General features: G+C 42.9%; 1 protein-coding gene across 1 annotated transcript in view; it reads right to left on the minus strand.

The window, feature by feature from the left end:
• The window catches only part of ADAMTS5 (ADAM metallopeptidase with thrombospondin type 1 motif 5), a 174,545-nt gene that overhangs the window by 59,308 nt on the left and 95,591 nt on the right, over nucleotides 1-19,646 (minus strand). Inside the window, exon 3 of the mRNA XM_082246133.1 lies at nucleotides 8,917-9,084. Coding sequence (XP_082102259.1) covers nucleotides 8,917-9,084 — 168 coding nt within the window. The remainder of the gene's footprint in view (nucleotides 1-8,916; nucleotides 9,085-19,646) is intronic.

The raw sequence follows: 19,646 nt of genomic DNA on the forward strand, positions 1-19,646 counted from the left end.
AATGTGGCTCTGCATTTATTAATACATCATTAAATGTAAATGTCAGTCAAGGGTCCGATATGTCCGCCGCAATGTCGCAGTACCGCAAAAAAAATCGCAGATCGCCGCCATTACGCGTAAAAAAAAAAACAACAAAAATGACAAAAATCTTTCCCTTTGTTAGTAAACGCGATAACTTTTGCACAAACCAATCAAAATACGCTTTTTGCGATTTTTTTTTACCAAACATAGGTAGCATAAAACAAATTGGCCGAAAATGTTAAAAAATTTGTATTTTTACATTTTTTTGGGGGGGAATTTCATATAAAAAAAATGTGAAAAATATTGCTATTTTTGCAAAATTGACGCTCTTTTTTTGTTTATAGCGCATGATCAAAAAATCGCACAGGTGATCAAATACCACCAAAAGAAAGCTCTGTTTGTGGGAAAAAAAGGACGCCAAATTTGTTTAGGTACAGCGTCGCACGACCGCGCAATTGTCCGTTAAAGTTACGCAGTGCCGAATCGCAAAATACCCCCTGGTCGTTTAGCAGCCAAATCCTCCGGGGCTTAAGTGGTTAATGCAAGATGATTTTTATTTAATAACAGGCTCTTGCAAGTCCTTGCACAGCCGAGCTCAGACTGGCAGCGGGAGAAGCCGCATATGGAGCAGATCAATGTAAGGCCCCTTTCACACAGGCGGACCGTTCAGATCCGCCTGTCCGTTTTTTTGGCGGATCTGAACGGTCCCCCCATGCATTCCTATGGGGCATCGGATGTCAGCGGAGACATGTTCGCTGACATCCGACCCGATCCGATCCGTCAAATCTGGACGGATGGAAACCCTATTTTCCATCCATCCATCCATCGGATCGGATGGCATCGGATGAGAACGGACCGACGGTCCGTTCCCATCCGATTTCCCTCATAGAGATGCATGGGGAACTGACAGCTGTGTCTCCGCACACAGCACGGAGACACACGGAAAAACGGACTCCGTCCAATGGACGGAGTGTGTGAAAGGAGCCTTACTGCAGTGCATATAAATGATGGTGAGATGACCCCATCATTTTGTTGCTTCTCCTTTCATTCTCCATTCACAAGTTTGGGAGGAACAAAACCTGTAGATAATACCTAACTGCAGCAGGTGTCCTACTCAGGCTATGTTGTGTCTAAATCACAGAACTGGCCAGAAACACAAATTAAATGGTAAAACAGCTGCCATATGTCTATCTAATCTTTGCATGAACTGTTTGCTTTTTTAAACCATCCCCCATAAAACAATTAAATTAGTGCAAACCACTTGCCGACCAGCCGTTGCCTATATATGGCGGCAGGTCGGCAGGTTCCCGCGACTTTCCGCACCTGCCGGAGGCACGCGCCCGCCCCCGTTCACCACAGGGGAAGCGGATGCACAGGGCCAGCAGTCGCGATTGCCGCCGGGCAACCCCAATCGCTCCCTGTAGAGAGAGAAGAGCGGTCTGCTGATGAGAACACAGCAGTCTGTTGCTCTCTCAGTAATCAACACAGGTTTCCTGTGTTCCTCCTATTTAGGATCACAGGTCCCTGTGATGATTTCACAAGCCCACCCCCCTCACAGTTAGAAAACACCCCCTAGGCTCACATTTAACCCCTTGATCACCCCTGGGTTACCCCTTCCCTGCCAGTGTCATTATTACAGTAACAGTGCATATTTTTAGCACTGATTGCTGTAGTAATGTCACTGGTCCCCCCAAAAAGTGTCATAATGTCAGTTAGGGGTCCGATCTGTCCGCCGCAATGTCGCAGTCCCGCTAAAAATTGCTAAAAAATTAAAATGACATAACTCTTTTCCCTAGTTTGTAGACGTGATAACTTTTGCGCAAACCAATCAATATACGCTTATTGGGATTTGTTTTACCAATAATATGTAGCAGAATACAAAGTGGCCTAACATGATGAAAAAATTTGATTTTGAATTTTTTTTATTGGGAATGGTGTATAAAATATAGTCTTTTTTTTTTTCAACATTTTCGCTCCTTTTTTGTTTTTTGTGAGGTGATCAAATACCGCCAAAGGAAAGCTCTATTTGTGGGAAAAAAGGACGTCAATCTTATTAGGGCACGGTGTTGCACCACCGCACAATTGCCTGTTAAAGTAACGCAGTGCCAAATCACAAAAAAATGGCCTGGTCATTAAGGGGGAAAATCTCCCGGTCCAGAAGTGGTTAAAGACATTTAAGGCATAGGGGTTGATTTACAAAAGGCAAAAAGGCCATTCACTTTGGAAGGGGATTTGCCTTACAGCTTAGTGAATGTGCTGAAATTTTATTTTGCAAAGAATACCTAATTACTGACAAGGAAAATAAAAATAACAGTATTTTGCTTGCACGTGATTGGACGATGGAAGTCATCAGAGCCTTCACCTCTTTCTGTAATCTCTGGGGCAAATTCCCTTTCAAAACTCAGCTTCCCTTTTAAAGGGAACAGTCTATTTGTCTTCAGTAAGTCAACCCCAGTGACTCTACACTGTGGGATGGCTAAGGCACATGGTGAGTGGAAAGATAATTTTACCTTTTCAGTTCCAAGAGAATAACATGCTAGTATGGGATTATCTATAGGTTTTATTACCAATATAGGTAAAAGTAAACTTAGGGGGGGCGTATTTACAGAGAGTGGATAACACCGTACCCCATGGAGTTCTTTTTGCTTTTCTCAATACAGGGAACTCTATTACTGGAAAAGAGCTGGTCATGTGACTTTGACAAGTCACACACCAAGCTTTGCTCACGACTTTATTTTATTTTTTTTTACTGTATCCCTATTTATTAGTATTGTGCGCCATCATTTTCAGATTCCTGCTGCTTACTATTTAAACCCTTATACTTTAAAGCCAACCTGTGCTTTGCCTATGTAGGGCAAAACAACAGCTTTGGTTTAATGCTGCCCTTCCAATTGGCACATAGTCATCCTGCATGAACATGGAGGATCACCTGGGTATGGGAGATAATCTGGGTATGGGGGGGTAATCTGGGTATACTGGATCATTCTGGTTTGGAGGATCAATCACTATTCTCCAATTTTTACAGCCATTCATAAAAATATGATTTAACTATAGATTTAGATAACAAACAAACAAAGAGCTGAGGGGGCACACCCTGAACATGCATTTCTAAAGCCGGTGCAGCTATGGACCAAGCAATATGCATATTTACAGAGAATAGCGCACACATGCAAAAGAAATGACTATCAAATATAAAGGCAATCAATAAATAAGAATGAGGATTTAGTCCCACCATATGGCCATATCGTGCTCAAGCCCACCACTACGTCAAAGTACCCCATTGCCAGTGGGTCCTACACTATCCATAAAAAGAAGGATGAATCCAGCCTCTGTAAACCATTGGAGATACTTACTCCTTACTGGGAGAGATGTGCAACTGCACTATAAGGGACTCCTCCTATATCTACTTGCTAGTGGACACAGATGTGGGAGGGTGGGACCCACTGACAATGGGGTAGTTTGACGTAGTGGTGGGCTTGAGCACGATATGGCCAAATGGTGGGACTAAATCCCCATTTTTATTTATTGATTGCCTTTATATTTGATAGTCATTTCTTTTGCATGTTGTTCGCTATTCTCTATAGATTTAGATGTTGGCCTGGAATTCCAATTTAATTTTTTATTCTGATTGGAGTGTATTGTTCAGCTCCTCATTCAGAGACAAGTACATCCTACCACAGCATATTATGTGTATGAGAACCTATATAAGAATGCAGTCTAATGGTAATCACTAGATTTAATTTTCTGCTCCTAATCCCTTCCAATATATGTTATAAGCAAGGCTGAATGACCACCCACCAACCAAAAAGTATGCCTCATCAAATTAAAAACACTTCTGTCAGTGAACAGCATGTGGTCCATACATAAATAATGTTTGATAAAAATGCCAGCATGTCTCTATCACAGTTAATGTGAATTTTTGATGTACAGCCCTTGAAGGTGATGGGGAGCTTTACAAATGTTTATTTTACTCAAGTGTAAATCACTGAAGTGTTTCTATAATTTTTGCACAGTGTGTTTCTCTGGGATACCATTTTGACTCATATGTTCCTCCATATAAACTGAAAACATCATGTACCAAAAGATTTGTCTAATGATTAGAGGTTACGTCTTATGAAAAGACTGTTTACATCTAAACTGGCCACGTTACATAACCACAAAACACTTTCAGGAAACCAGCTGCCCTTTGCTTAAAACACAAATATTTGTCTCCAATATAAACCCTAGAGAATAGTTAAATAGGGAGATTTTGGCAAAAATTGGGACATATTGGCCAAATTTATAACTTCAGCTAAATGCATTGGAGTCAAGGAGAAAGCTAAATTAAAGGATTAAAAAACAAAAAATGCAGTTTACCAGTCCTTGAATGTGGTGGCTGCATTCGTTTGTATTTTTTGGGCTAAGAACATTTTTAGCAAGTACAGAAAAAACCTGTCGATTTCGTCAAGAAATGCCTCATCCTTGTCTCTTCCTGTAAGCTGATATAAAGGCAAAACCACGCCATGTGTGCCGTCCAAGCTACATCTTTTTTATGGCGCTTTTCCACTGCATGGAACCGAACGGTTCGGCTCGCTTTTGTGCTTTTCCACTGCTGGTACCGCATGGTATGGTGTAGGAACGGTTCGGTACGGTACGGTACTGCAGTGCTTTTCCACTACATGGAACCGAACGGTATGGCTCGCTTAAACAGTACCACCTCAGTTGTGGTTCCAACGGGGCCGTACTGGTACCATATCCCACAATCCTTTGCATGTAGCCTTGACTGTTTGTCACTACTAGCCACTGATTGGTCAGAGAATCATTGTTATCCCCCCCACTTACTTTAGTACTACTTTAGTGGAAAAGCAAACTATACCAAACCGTACCGAACCGTTCCAACACCGTACCATGCGGTACCATGCAGTGAAAAGCCAAACAGGGCCAAGCAGGGCCGAGTAGAGCCGAGCCGGTACTTGCAGTGGAAAAGTGCCAATAGTGGCTAAATCCCCTTCCCATGAAATGAAGATGATTTAAGAAAGACCTATTTGTATTCTAAATCAGGGGAACAGCCTAGGATGATAACCTTGGCTCCTCCATAGGTACGGTGAGCCAGCATTGTTACCCTAGAACTGAAAGTCTCTTATTCTCAGTATTGTCAGGTGAAAATAAATCAGAAAAAGACAGTATAAGAAGAAATCGAATGCAGTCACCACATCTAAAGAACCAAAAGCTTCAAAGTATTCATTTTTGTTTTAAGGTTTGGATGCACTTTAACCACTTGCTGACCGCCCTATAGCAGTTTTACTGCTACATAGCCACAGCTGTGCGCCAGATCATGTATATATATATGGGATCCGGCTCTTCTGGGTAGCAGGCTCGCTCCCGACTATACACAGTGGGAGCCAATCAGCGGGTAATGGGGATTCTATGTCTGCTGGCACCTGCTGATCATCCTGCAGAGGCACAGAATGGCGGTCTGCCTTTGTACACAAGGCAGATCCCTGTTCTGACAGGAGGGAAGGCATGGATCCTGTGTCTCTGCAAAGCAGGGACACAGATCCATGTCTTCCCTTAGTAAAAGCACCTCCCACACTATAGTAAAACATTGGCCACACACACACAGCTATCCGTTTGATCGCCCCTGATGATAACTCCTTCCCAGGCAGTGTCACTAGTATAGCCATATTTGAGGCTGATTACAATGACATTTTTGGTAAATGTGAAATAGGTAACTTTGCTGCAAAACCAATTATCTCAAATCACAGTGGTGATTCATATTAGAAGCCTGTGGTGGAAGTAAAAAAAAGGAAGGACTCTCTCACCACTGTGCAGCAGACTTTCACATGGAATTTACAGTTTTTCTGTGAGTTTAACAGATCTCCTCTTTGCATTGGCACTAACTAGAGAAATGATGTCAGAATCTAAAGAATGGATCTCTGATGCTGCCAAATGTACTTAAAGCTCCGCGGAGAGCTATTCAACCCGAGTGGAAGAGCAGAAGAAAAAAAAAAGCCAGAAGGTGAGCCTTTAACAGTCATGTGACCGACCTCTCTTCCAGTCCTGGAGTTCTCTCTGCTGCACTAAAATACATGTCAAGGAAACCAACACAAACATGTTTGCAGTGCTAGAAAACATTTAAAACAAATAAATGTGAATCAATTCTCACTCCACAGTGGATGTGAATAATGCATTCACCAAACGAGTATTGAAACACGAACCAAATAATCAAAGTGAACATGTTCAAAATGAAATACTAATAGAAAAAGTCTCAATATCATTAGAGTCCATCTAAGTGCTAAAAAAAAGAAAGTAGTGCTTCATCCATCACCTAATCCAATCCACAACAGATCTTCCAATGTATGACCACAGAGACCTACCTAGTGAATTGCATGTAGGCAGGTGCAGTCTATTTTCTCCACTGCAGGTGGCGCTCAACTGCAGCGGCATAGCAGGGGGAGAGGATGTCAAGAGGAACATGATTCCTCCATGGTTTCCAGAGTACCTGGGGAAGCTATTCGATTGGATGCTGCCGCCCCATGTGACTCTAGAAGACATCTTGGGTCCGGCAGAGCCTACATAAGGCCTCAGCTCTCAGGTTTGACGCACATTCCTGTGTGGTTAGCAGCAGGGATAGGTTCTAGTCTAGATAGGAAAGCTTAGGGTTTGCATTCTCCTTGGACATCTTCCCATTTGGGTACAAGATGGCCAGGCCACATTCTGCCCCTCCAGACAAATGCTGTCAGCTCAGCCGGTAATGGCTCTGCTACACACTGAGAATGATTTACTAAAACTGGAGCACTCAGAATCTGATGCAGCTGTGCATGGTAACCAATCAGCTTCTAAGTTCAGCTTGTTTAATTAAGCTTTGACAATAAAACCTGGATATTGATTGGTTTCTATGCAGACCTCCAGGGCTGCTGTTAGAAATCACTGGGCCCCGTACAGACTACCTGGCAGGGCCCCCCCCCAAAAAAAATATTAAAGATATATTTAGCTAAAATTACAACAAAATCACTATTATCAGACATAAATATAACATAACTCTCATAATTCCTGCTAAATCTAAAAAAAAAAACTATGTTAAATAAAAAAGAAGATGAGATGAGAAAAATATACAGGCTGGGCAGTTGGAGCTCAGTGATCAGAGAGACAGAGAGAGAGAAACAAAGTTACAATTTACAAATAAACTCCTGAGCAGAGATAAGTGCTGGGAGGGGGCCACACAAGGGAGGGGGATTAGTGAGGGACAACTTCTCTTTCTCAACAGATAAAAGCTGATAGCAGGGAGAGGGACAGATCAGGTTCAGATGCTGGAGGAATATTTCTGTATTTGATGTCCATCACTAATCCCCCTCTCTGTGTGGGCCCGCCTGTGTGCTTGGGCCCCCTACAAGAGGGCTGGTGGTCCCCCCCTATCAGCGGCCCTGCAGACCTATCAGATTTTGCACTCTCCAGTTTTAGTAAATCAACCCCAGTGTTGGCATTCATGAGTGTTCCTGTTGGGCCTACTCCCACTGGGTTTGTTGTGAACTGTTTTTGCCTTTACTACAAGTTCTTCCTATTACACTTGGACTGTGTGTGAATTATAGCTGCAGCACCACTCTGCACCCACCCACCTGCTCACTTACCAGAAACATAGGCTGCAACATGTGTAGTAGCAACAGCCTGATTACCGAGAATGGCTACGTCCCTCTTTGCTGTCCAAGCCACTGTCTTCTTGAAAATAAAACGTACCTGTCCTTTCCTCACCCCAGGATTGAAAATCGGCATCAGAACATGGAGCAGGCTAATGGAGCAGGCTCCTCCAGCCATGCTGTTTCCCAGACGGTGGTGATGTTTGAAATTCCTTCCGATATGTTGAGGTTCTAACAGCCTGCTCCATCTTCTTATGCTGAAGTTCAATCCTGGGATGAGAAAAACACTGAAATGTTTTACTTGCGGAAGACAGTGGCTTGAATAGCAAGGAGGGAGTGATCCATTCTGGGCAATCAGGCTGCACATGTTGCAGCATCTGTTTCTGGTGAGTGTGCTATTCACTATATGGTGGTGTGTGGCCGTACATTGGAAGATCTATTGTGGATTGGATTCGATGGTGGATGATACTGTATACTACTTCTTTTTTTCAGCACTTGGATGGACTCTTTTTCTGTTCATATTTTATTTTTAGCACGTTCACTTGTATTATTTGCAGCACATTTCTATACTTATTTAGTTGCAATTTTATTTTTTGTTATTTATTTTTATTATTTTGTTATGGTTATTTATTTTTATTTTTTTTACTGAGTGCATTTTTTACATACAGTACTCTGTGAATTGAGAATTGATTCACATTTATTTGATTTATAATTTTTCTGGCGCTGCAAACGCATATTTACACTGATTTCTCAGGGCTTGTATGTCAATCCTTATTGATGCTAGCTTGCCTTTCAATTTTACCACAGCGCTGACTTTTTCATTCATTTAATGTCCAGGAAACGTTTTCCTAATTTTGGACAGAGTAGTGAAAGATTGGAACCACTGTAAGGATTTACTAGAAAAAAACATTTTTTGCTTGACATACTCTTTGAGACTAACATTGCAGTATATACCAGAGAACAGACCATTATAAACACCCCCCTTGGAGTTCACAGCAGCTCCTAGTTTTTAACACAGTATCCTGCATTCAGCTAAACTGAAGCACACTTTAAAAATTCTCTAGACATATCTAAAGTTTCTGAAACTTGGGAAGAACATCCTATCTCCCATTGAAATGATTTATAATGTGCATAACCCAAGGCACTTAACATTTACAACTAACAGAGGAAGTGGCTTTAATAAAGCAGGCTTGCATAGCAATAAATTGCCCTCTGACTTCATCAACTGTCACTTATGAAAACGATGGAATATTCTTGATAGTCTGCTCACTTAGTTACTTACCATGGCCGTCGTCCAAGAAATCAGTGATGGTGGCCGAGGTGCACTTTGACCATGGTTTGGAGGCATCGATGCTCGTCAGAACGGATGACATCAGACGTTTATCTTCAAGGGAGCCAAAGTTCTCCTCGCAGAATTTAGAATCATCATGGGACAGCCCAAGGAGATGTCCTGCAAATGGAGAAAACATATGGATGGAATGTATTACAAGGAATGGTATAAATGCTGTGGTGAGGTCGTCATCTTCAGACATTTTCCATACAGACAGTGGAAAGACTAGTTAGAAAATTCATACTGTATACATGTAAACATTTTTTTTCTGCCTGTTCTATGTATGTTGAGATTTTATCCATCAAAAAATAGATCTGCTATTGCTCTCTTTACATCTTTTTCTGGCTAAAACAACGATGGAGGCATGAAAGACTATAATTTTGTTAAAGTCAGTCCACCTAAAAGTCATGTCTTAGTTATAAGTTGTCAGAGTCAGCCCCTGACTTATGCCTCGTACACACGCAACGATTATTGGCCGACCGATCGTCAGACTTTTGTCCAGAGTGGTGTTTTGTTGGTTGGAATGTGCCTAGACTGCACACAAATTTTCTCGGCCAACAAAAATCTACTTCAGAAGTGATGTCATGTGCTGGTTTATTTTCCGTGTGTTTTTTCTTCTTTGAGCATGCCCAGTCTTGCTCATCAGATTTTTGTCTGCCGAAATCTGTAGTGACTGACGGAAAATCGTCCGTTGTGTTGACGGCCAACAAAAATTTTATAGCCTGCACACCAGATTTTTTTCGGCCGAAAAGTCGGAGTCGGTTGTCGGAAGCATCATACTAACAAGCCGAAAATCGGCAGATCGGACGTTGGCCGAAAATTCACGGCCAATAATCGTTGCGTGTGTACGAGGCATAAGTGTATGTCTTGGATGCTCCAACAGCAAAGACAGAGCCAGGGCCTGGATTTGAACTTATAGCAGTCTGTCAATTGGTTAGTACATGTGGCCACCGAGCACTTGTTTCAAATCTGGGCTATGGTGGCAGTTTTATTTTGGTTGCAGACTTCATTTTGTGTTGTCATAGTAGGAACTGTCACTACGACTTCCTATTATTCTTAAAAATCATAACGATAGCTAATTTGTGAGGTATTGGTTAATGAAAATTCAAAAAAATCTTTGGTCAAACCATTAAACCTGACTTGAAGCGTTATTAAAGGACTGTCCTGATTTGATCATGAAGGTACCTAAATATTCTCTACATCTGTCAATGCACAGAAGGTGTTGAATTCACAACAATTAAAAATGGCAAAGTTGCACATTTCAGTGTCTGCAATCAGTTAAAGTGGTACTAAACTCCACTCCACCACCTTATAATAAAGCTCCCAATGTTTCTGGTTGGACCTCATCACACTCATATTTCATCCATTTACTTTCAGGGATTGCAGGGTTATCTAATCATGTGATTTATCCAACAATCATCTACATGCTTTATAGTAAAGCTTACATGTAGGTAAAATTAATATCTCCTAAACGAGTACTGTTTAGGAGACATTTACTTGTTTTGCAGCCAGTGCAGTCCCCAGCGTATGCACACTGCACTCTGAATTGTCCATTTTTAATACCCAGCATACCCAGTAGTCATGCTATGAAGGTCCTTGTGCAGACACTTCCTGTTATAGGGTGTCTTTGTCTTCAGTTTTTCTGATGAGTTGTCACCATGTCACCCAGACTTCCCAATGGGGACAATAAGTGGTCTTTTAAACACATACAGTATTACAGTATGTAAGCAGGGTCTACTGTTTTCATCATCAGTAAATCCACCATTGGAGTCATCGGGGTAGTACTTGAAGACAGGAAGTGACCGCCAAGGGACACAGCGCTGAGATGCAACAAAAGATGAAAAAGGTGAAAATCTTACCAATTGTCTTGGTTATGATACACAGAGCTTTAGTAAGCTAAAATATAATCAAGTTTAATAGTAAATTAGAGTGGCTGCATTAGTAAGTGTTGCCTTATTTGCACTGCCTGTCGTCTAAATCACATTTCTTAAGAAATGTCACATTCTGACTGATGAAGTTTCAACATAGTTACTCAAAGAGTCCCAGTGTATTTATGTGTGTGTGCATGGCTGCTATTTGGAAAGAAAAGAGGGAGAGGATTGGGACTAGCCAGGTCAAGGAGTCTGTGAAGTGTGACGGGACCAAGAGAATTTATGACAGATAGCCCCCACATTTCACTTTATATCCCTGATATTTCATTTCAAGATTAACAAATACTATTTAAGCCTAACGTCTTTGGGTGAAATCAGGGAGCACCTTCACAGGATTAACTTTGTCCTAAAATGTAATACTTTGACATATTTCTCATTTTATTTCTCCACCGGAGACACCAGAGCCATAAAGAGTACAACAGAGAAAGGTGATTTTTACTTTCACAAACTGTTAAACTAGTAAAGAAGTAGCAAACTATATTTAAAAAAAAAAGTAAACTGCATCTCAAATCATCAACGTATTGCAGGTGTTCTACTCAGTATTTAATTAAACAACCAACTCAAAGCACTAATTGCCTTGAATGAATTCCCCCCGGTAAAAGTTATGTAATTTCTTCTTGTCACCTTCTATTTTTCCATGGTACAGAATGCCAACATTAACACGACTTAACTAGAAATTTCACAGTGTGTATCAAGTGGAGTGTAGATTGCATTTTATAGACTTAAGAATTTAAGAAGCTTAATTTAAGAAACACACACAGAGTTCCCTTCTGTGTTTCTTAATGTGTAAAATGTTGTGAAATGTTTGAACTTTACAATATAAGCACAGTCTTGTAGGTTTAGTGGGCTTATTTAAGGAGGAACTCCAAAATAAACAAAAATTATTTCACAGTTTCCATTAGCAGAGCCATTTAGATCTCTAGTTGTAACTGTTGGTAGTTCATTTTGATGATCTAAAGCTCGCTGAAAGTTCTTCAAAATGTATGTACATATGGCCTGCATAATGAAAACTTATAGTGAAACTATGCCATGTACATTAAAGTTCACTTAGTTGCCCTTCCTCTCTTTGCACTCACCTTCATTTCAGTGACCCATTGACCTATTCTTCTACCAACCAAAAGGAAAAAGTTGCGTGTCAGAATTAGGTTGGTCTGGTTGGAATCTACACAGGGTTAAGCCCTGGTCCACCTGACAAATTCCATTTGCAGTGGAGTGTAGACAATATGCAAATGCTTACTGCCCACCATCATACCCTCCCCTCTCCTACTGCATATACTGCCCACAGTGATATCCTTTGCACTCCTCTCCCTTACCTACTACTCACCATTAGGGTTGAGCGGACACCTAGATGTCCGTGTTCGACGGGTTCGGCCGAACTTTAAAAAAAAGTCCGGGTCCGTGTCCCGGACTTTTACCGAACTTTTCCCGGACACCGAACCCCATTGAAGTCAATGGGGACCCGAACTTTAAGGCACTAAAATGGCTCTAAAACACCAAAGGAAAGGGCTAGAGTGCTGCAAATGGCAGCAAAACGTAATTAAGAGCATGGCAAGTGCTCTGCAAACAAATGTGGATAGGGAAATAACTTAAAACAACAAAAAAAAACAGAAAAATAAAACAATGTTCTTCTTCATCTCTGAAGGACGAGGCCCATATGGAGTAGGAGGGAGGTTGAGGTGGTGGTGGATGTGGCGGTGACATAGGCGTGCGCACAGGGTGTGCTGGGTGTGCCTGGGCACACCCTAATCACCTAGGGCACATAGCATTGCCAGTGAGGAGATGGGAAAGATCTCCCTGGGACCTGCTCTGCTCTATTTCTCCTTGCCTACAGGTACATGGCCCCGATACATTACTCTCCCTGCTGGCAAACACATGCATGTGTATTTCAACTTTGGGGTGCACACCTTAATGCAATAGGCTGCGCACACCTATGGGCGGTGTAGGTGGAAGCGGCGGTGGAGGAGGACCAGGGCCGGATTAACAGCATCATGGGCTTGGTGCTGAGGATTTTGAAGGGCCTTAAGGGCCGTGCCTTGCCATGCACCCAGAGGAGGAAGGGTGCAGCCATGCATGCCTAATTCAACATGGGATGCTGTCTCTGAAGCCCATAAACACATCCATGCATCGCCAACTGTCCCTCCTTGTCCGGCCTTCACGCTGTGTGGGGAGGTTCTGAGGGTGCTGCCTGGGGAAGCGAGCATAGAAGCCAGACTTCTGTGTTTACAAGTGACAGAAGAGCGGTAACAGTGAATATGGCCAACCCGGGGCCTATATAAAAGGTAGGGGCCTGGAGCTGCAGCTCCAATAGCCCCTACATTAATCTGGCCCTGAGGAGGAGGACGAGGTAGCCAACACTGCTTCTTTTCAAAAATTTTAAATGAGGGTACACCCCAAAAGAGTGAGAAAGAGCAAAAATGGAACAATGGGTGGGTAAGGTCGGTATCCATTGCTATTCTGCATAAGGTACGGAAAAGTCCCGTGGGATCCATGCCTGGTTCATTTTAATGAACGTGAGCTTGTCCACATTGTCTCTGGACAGGCGGCTGCGCTTGTCTGTTATAACGCCCCCAGCCGTGCTAAATACCCGTTCAGATAATACACTGGCTGCAGGGCACGCCAGCACCTCCAAGGCGTAAAGGGCAAGCTCAGGCCATGTGCCCAATTTGGAGACCCAGAAGTTGAAGGGGGCAGACCCGTCATTCACTACATGTAGGCGTGTGCACACATACTGCTCCACCATGTTGGTAAAATGCTGCCTCCTGCTAAGACGTTCCATCTGAGCTGCTGGTGCTGCTGTTTGTTGTGGCGTGCTGACAAAGCTTTTCCACATTTCGGCCATGCTAACCCTGCCTTCTGAGGTGCTGGCGGTGCCCTGGTTGCGTTGGCGACCTCCTCCTCCTCCTCCTCTGCCTTGTGCTTCCACTGTGGCCCCGCTGTCAGATGGGAATGCCAGCAGCATGGCGTCTACCAGCGTGCGCTTGTACTCGCGCATCTTGCGATCGCGCTCCAGTGAGTGAATTAAGGACGGTACGTTGTCCTTGTAACGGGGATCCAGCAGCGTGGCCACCCAGTAATCAGCACAAGTTAGAATGTGGGCAACTCGGCGGTCGTTGTGGAGACACTGCAGCATGTAATCGCTCATGTGTGCCAGGCTGCCCAGAGGCAACGAAAGGCTGTCCTCTGTGGGAGGTGTATCGTCCGTGTCCTCTGTATCCCCCCAGCCACGCACCAGTGATGGCCATGAGCTGGCCTGGGTGCCACCCTGCTGTGAACATGGTTCCATCTCCTCCTCCAGCTCCTCCTCCTCCTCATCCTCCTCATCCTCCAGAACTGTGCCCCTGCTGGACAATTGCGTCCCTGGCGTTTGCGTGTGCAGGAACCCACCCTCGGAGCCCCTTGCGAATGACTGCCCTGAAAGCCTTGGAAATGTTACCTCTTCATCCTCCTCCTCCTCCTCATCCTGTGCCACATCCTCTTCCATCATCGCCCGAATTGTTTTTTCAAGGAGGCATAGAAGTGGGATAGTTAAGCTGAGAACGGCGTCATTGCCACTGGCCATGTTGGTGGAGTACTCAAAACAGCGCAACAAGGCACACAGGTCTCGCATGGAGGCCCAGTTAAATTAAATAGCGGAATAGAAAATATGATCCAAAAAAAGTGTATGTATATCACACGTACACAACCACACTGGGCCCCAATTACTATTGTTTGTACCCCTAAAAGGCTAGATGAGGAGTAGGGGGAGTATGGAACAGGCAGCACCCTCAAACCTTCAGAAGTATGAGATGAACCCCAACAACTTGGAAAGGTGGATCTCTCTCACACGTACCAACACAGACTATCCCCCAATTTAACTGATCCCCAAAGGTTTTTGATTAAATAGCGGAATAGAAAATATGATCCAAAAAAAGTGTATGTATATCACACGTACACAACCACACTAGGCCCCAATTACTATTGTTTGTACCCCTAAAAGGCTAGATGAGGAGTAGGGGGGGTATGGAAAAGGCAGCACCCTCAAACCTTCAGAAGTATGAGATGAACCCCAACAACTTGGAAAGGTGGATCTCTCTCACACGTACCAACACAGACTATCCCCCAATTTAACTGATCCCCAAAGGTTTTTGATTAAATAGCGGAATAGAAAATATGATCCAAAAAAAGTGTATGTATATCACACGTACACAACCACACTAGGCCCCAATTACTATTGTTTGTACCCCTAAAAGGCTAGGAGTAGGGGGAGTATGGAACAGGCAGCACCCTCAAACCTTCAGAAGTATGAGATGAACCCCAACAACTTGGAAAGGTGGATCTCTCTCACACGTACCAACACAGACTATCCCCCAATTTAACTGATCCCCAAAGGTTTTTGATTAAATAGCGGAATAGAAAATATGATCCAAAAAAAGTGTATGTATATCACACGTACACAACCACACTAGGCCCCAATTACTATTGTTTGTACCCCTAAAAGGCTAGATGAGGAGTAGGGGGGGTATGGAACAGGCAGCACCCTCAAACCTTCAGAAGTATGAGATGAACCCCAACAACTTGGAAAGGTGGATCTCTCTCACACGTACCAACACAGACTATCCCCCAATTTAACTGATCCCCAAAGGTTTTTGATTAAATAGCGGAATAGAAAATATGATCCAAAAAAAGTGTATGTATATCACACGTACACAACCACACTAGGCCCCAATTACTATTGTTTGTACCCCTAAAAGGCTAGATGAGGAGTAGGGGGGGTATGGAACAGGCAGCACCCTCAAATCTTCAGAAGTATGAGATGAACCCCAAAAACTTGGAAAGGTGGATCTCTCTCACACGTACCAACACAGACTATCCCCCAATTTAACTGATCCCCAAAGGTTTTTGATTAAATAGCGGAATAGAAAATATGATCCAAAAAAAGTGTATGTATATCACACGTACACAACCACACTAGGCCCCAATTACTATTGTTTGTACCCCTAAAAGGCTAGATGAGGAGTAGGGGGGGTATGGAACAGGCAGCACCCTCAAATCTTCAGAAGTATGAGATGAACCCCAAAAACTTGGAAAGGTGGATCTCTCTCACACGTACCAACACAGACTATCCCCCAATTTAACTGATCCCCAAAGGTTTTTGATTAAATAGCGGAATAGAAAATATGATCCAAAAAAAGGGTATGTATATCACACGTACACAACCACACTAGGCCCCAATTACTATTGTTTGTACCCCTAAAAGGCTAGGAGTAGGGGGAGTATGGAACAGGCAGCACCCTCAAACCTTCAGAAGTATGAGATGAACCCCAACAACTTGGAAAGGTGGATCTCTCTCACACGTACCAGCACAGACTATCCCCCAATTTAACTGATCCCCAAAGGTTTTTGATTAAATAGCGGAATAGAAAATATGATCCAAAAAAAGTGTATGTATATCACACGTACACAACCACACTAGGCCCCAATTACTATTGTTTGTACCCCTAAAAGGCTAGATGAGGAGTAGGGGGGGGTATGGAACAGGCAGCACCCTCAAATCTTCAGAAGTATGAGATGAACCCCAAAAACTTGGAAAGGTGGATCTCTCTCACACGTACCAACACAGACTATCCCCCAATTTAACTGATCCCCAAAGGTTTTTGATTAAATAGCGGAATAGAAAATATGATCCAAAAAAAGTGTATGTATATCACACGTACACAACCACACTAGGCCCCAATTACTATTGTTTGTACCCCTAAAAGGCTAGGAGTAGGGGGAGTATGGAACAGGCAGCACCCTCAAACCTTCAGAAGTATGAGATGAACCCCAACAACTTGGAAAGGTGGATCTCTCTCACACGTACCAACACAGACTATCCCCCAATTTAACTGATCCCCAAAGGTTTTTGATTAAATAGCGGAATAGAAAATATGATCCAAAAAAAGTGTATGTATATCACACGTACACAACCACACTAGGCCCCAATTACTATTGTTTGTACCCCTAAAAGGCTAGATGAGGAGTAGGGGGGGTATGGAACAGGCAGCACCCTCAAATCTTCAGAAGTATGAGATGAACCCCAAAAACTTGGAAAGGTGGATCTCTCTCACACGTACCAACACAGACTATCCCCCAATTTAACTGATCCCCAAAGGTTTTTGATTAAATAGCGGAATAGAAAATATGATCCAAAAAAAGTGTATGTATATCACACGTACACAACCACACTAGGCCCCAATTACTATTGTTTGTACCCCTAAAAGGCTAGATGAGGAGTAGGGGGGGTATGGAACAGGCAGCACCCTCAAATCTTCAGAAGTATGAGATGAACCCCAAAAACTTGGAAAGGTGGATCTCTCTCACACGTACCAACACAGACTATCCCCCAATTTAACTGATCCCCAAAGGTTTTTGATTAAATAGCGGAATAGAAAATATGATCCAAAAAAAGGGTATGTATATCACACGTACACAACCACACTAGGCCCCAATTACTATTGTTTGTACCCCTAAAAGGCTAGGAGTAGGGGGAGTATGGAACAGGCAGCACCCTCAAACCTTCAGAAGTATGAGATGAACCCCAACAACTTGGAAAGGTGGATCTCTCTCACACGTACCAACACAGACTATCCCCCAATTTAACTGATCCCCAAAGGTTTTTGATTAAATAGCGGAATAGAAAATATGATCCAAAAAAAGTGTATGTATATCACACGTACACAACCACACTAGGCCCCAATTACTATTGTTTGTACCCCTAAAAGGCTAGATGAGGAGTAGGGGGGGTATGGAACAGGCAGCACCCTCAAATCTTCAGAAGTATGAGATGAACCCCAAAAACTTGGAAAGGTGGATCTCTCTCACACGTACCAACACAGACTATCCCCCAATTTAACTGATCCCCAAAGGTTTTTGATTAAATAGCGGAATAGAAAATATGATCCAAAAAAAGGGTATGTATATCACACGTACACAACCACACTAGGCCCCAATTACTATTGTTTGTACCCCTAAAAGGCTAGGAGTAGGGGGAGTATGGAACAGGCAGCACCCTCAAACCTTCAGAAGTATGAGATGAACCCCAACAACTTGGAAAGGTGGATCTCTCTCACACGTACCAACACAGACTATCCCCCAATTTAACTGATCCCCAAAGGTTTTTGATTAAATAGCGGAATAGAAAATATGATCCAAAAAAAGTGTATGTATATCACACGTACACAACCACACTAGGCCCCAATTACTATTGTTTGTACCCCTAAAAGGCTAGGAGTAGGGGGAGTATGGAACAGGCAGCACCCTCAAACCTTCAGAAGTATGAGATGAACCCCAACAACTTGGAAAGGTGGATCTCTCTCACACGTACCAACACAGACTATCCCCCAATTTAACTGATCCCCAAAGGTTTTTGATTAAATAGCGGAATAGAAAATATGATCCAAAAAAAGTGTATGTATATCACACGTACACAACCACACTAGGCCCCAATTACTATTGTTTGTACCCCTAAAAGGCTAGATGAGGAGTAGGGGGGGGTATGGAACAGGCAGCACCCTCAAATCTTCAGAAGTATGAGATGAACCCCAAAAACTTGGAAAGGTGGATCTCTCTCACACGTACCAACACAGACTATCCCCCAATTTAACTGATCCCCAAAGGTTTTTGATTAAATAGCGGAATAGAAAATATGATCCAAAAAAAGTGTATGTATATCACACGTACACAACCACACTAGGCCCCAATTACTATTGTTTGTACCCCTAAAAGGCTAGGAGTAGGGGGAGTATGGAACAGGCAGCACCCTCAAACCTTCAGAAGTATGAGATGAACCCCAACAACTTGGAAAGGTGGATCTCTCTCACACGTACCAACACAGACTATCCCCCAATTTAACTGATCCCCAAAGGTTTTTGATTAAATAGCGGAATAGAAAATATGATCCAAAAAAAGTGTATGTATATCACACGTACACAACCACACTAGGCCCCAATTACTATTGTTTGTACCCCTAAAAGGCTAGATGAGGAGTAGGGGGGGTATGGAACAGGCAGCACCCTCAAATCTTCAGAAGTATGAGATGAACCCCAAAAACTTGGAAAGGTGGATCTCTCTCACACGTACCAACACAGACTATCCCCCAATTTAACTGATCCCCAAAGGTTTTTGATTAAATAGCGGAATAGAAAATATGATCCAAAAAAAGTGTATGTATATCACACGTACACAACCACACTAGGCCCCAATTACTATTGTTTGTACCCCTAAAAGGCTAGATGAGGAGTAGGGGGGGTATGGAACAGGCAGCACCCTCAAATCTTCAGAAGTATGAGATGAACCCCAAAAACTTGGAAAGGTGGATCTCTCTCACACGTACCAACACAGACTATCCCCCAATTTAACTGATCCCCAAAGGTTTTTGATTAAATAGCGGAATAGAAAATATGATCCAAAAAAAGGGTATGTATATCACACGTACACAACCACACTAGGCCCCAATTACTATTGTTTGTACCCCTAAAAGGCTAGGAGTAGGGGGAGTATGGAACAGGCAGCACCCTCAAACCTTCAGAAGTATGAGATGAACCCCAACAACTTGGAAAGGTGGATCTCTCTCACACGTACCAACACAGACTATCCCCCAATTTAACTGATCCCCAAAGGTTTTTGATTAAATAGCGGAATAGAAAATATGATCCAAAAAAAGTGTATGTATATCACACGTACACAACCACACTAGGCCCCAATTACTATTGTTTGTACCCCTAAAAGGCTAGA

Source organism: Pelophylax lessonae (genome assembly GCF_965119305.1).
Source record: "Pelophylax lessonae genome assembly, chromosome: 2".
NCBI classification, from domain to species: Eukaryota; Metazoa; Chordata; class Amphibia; order Anura; family Ranidae; genus Pelophylax; species Pelophylax lessonae.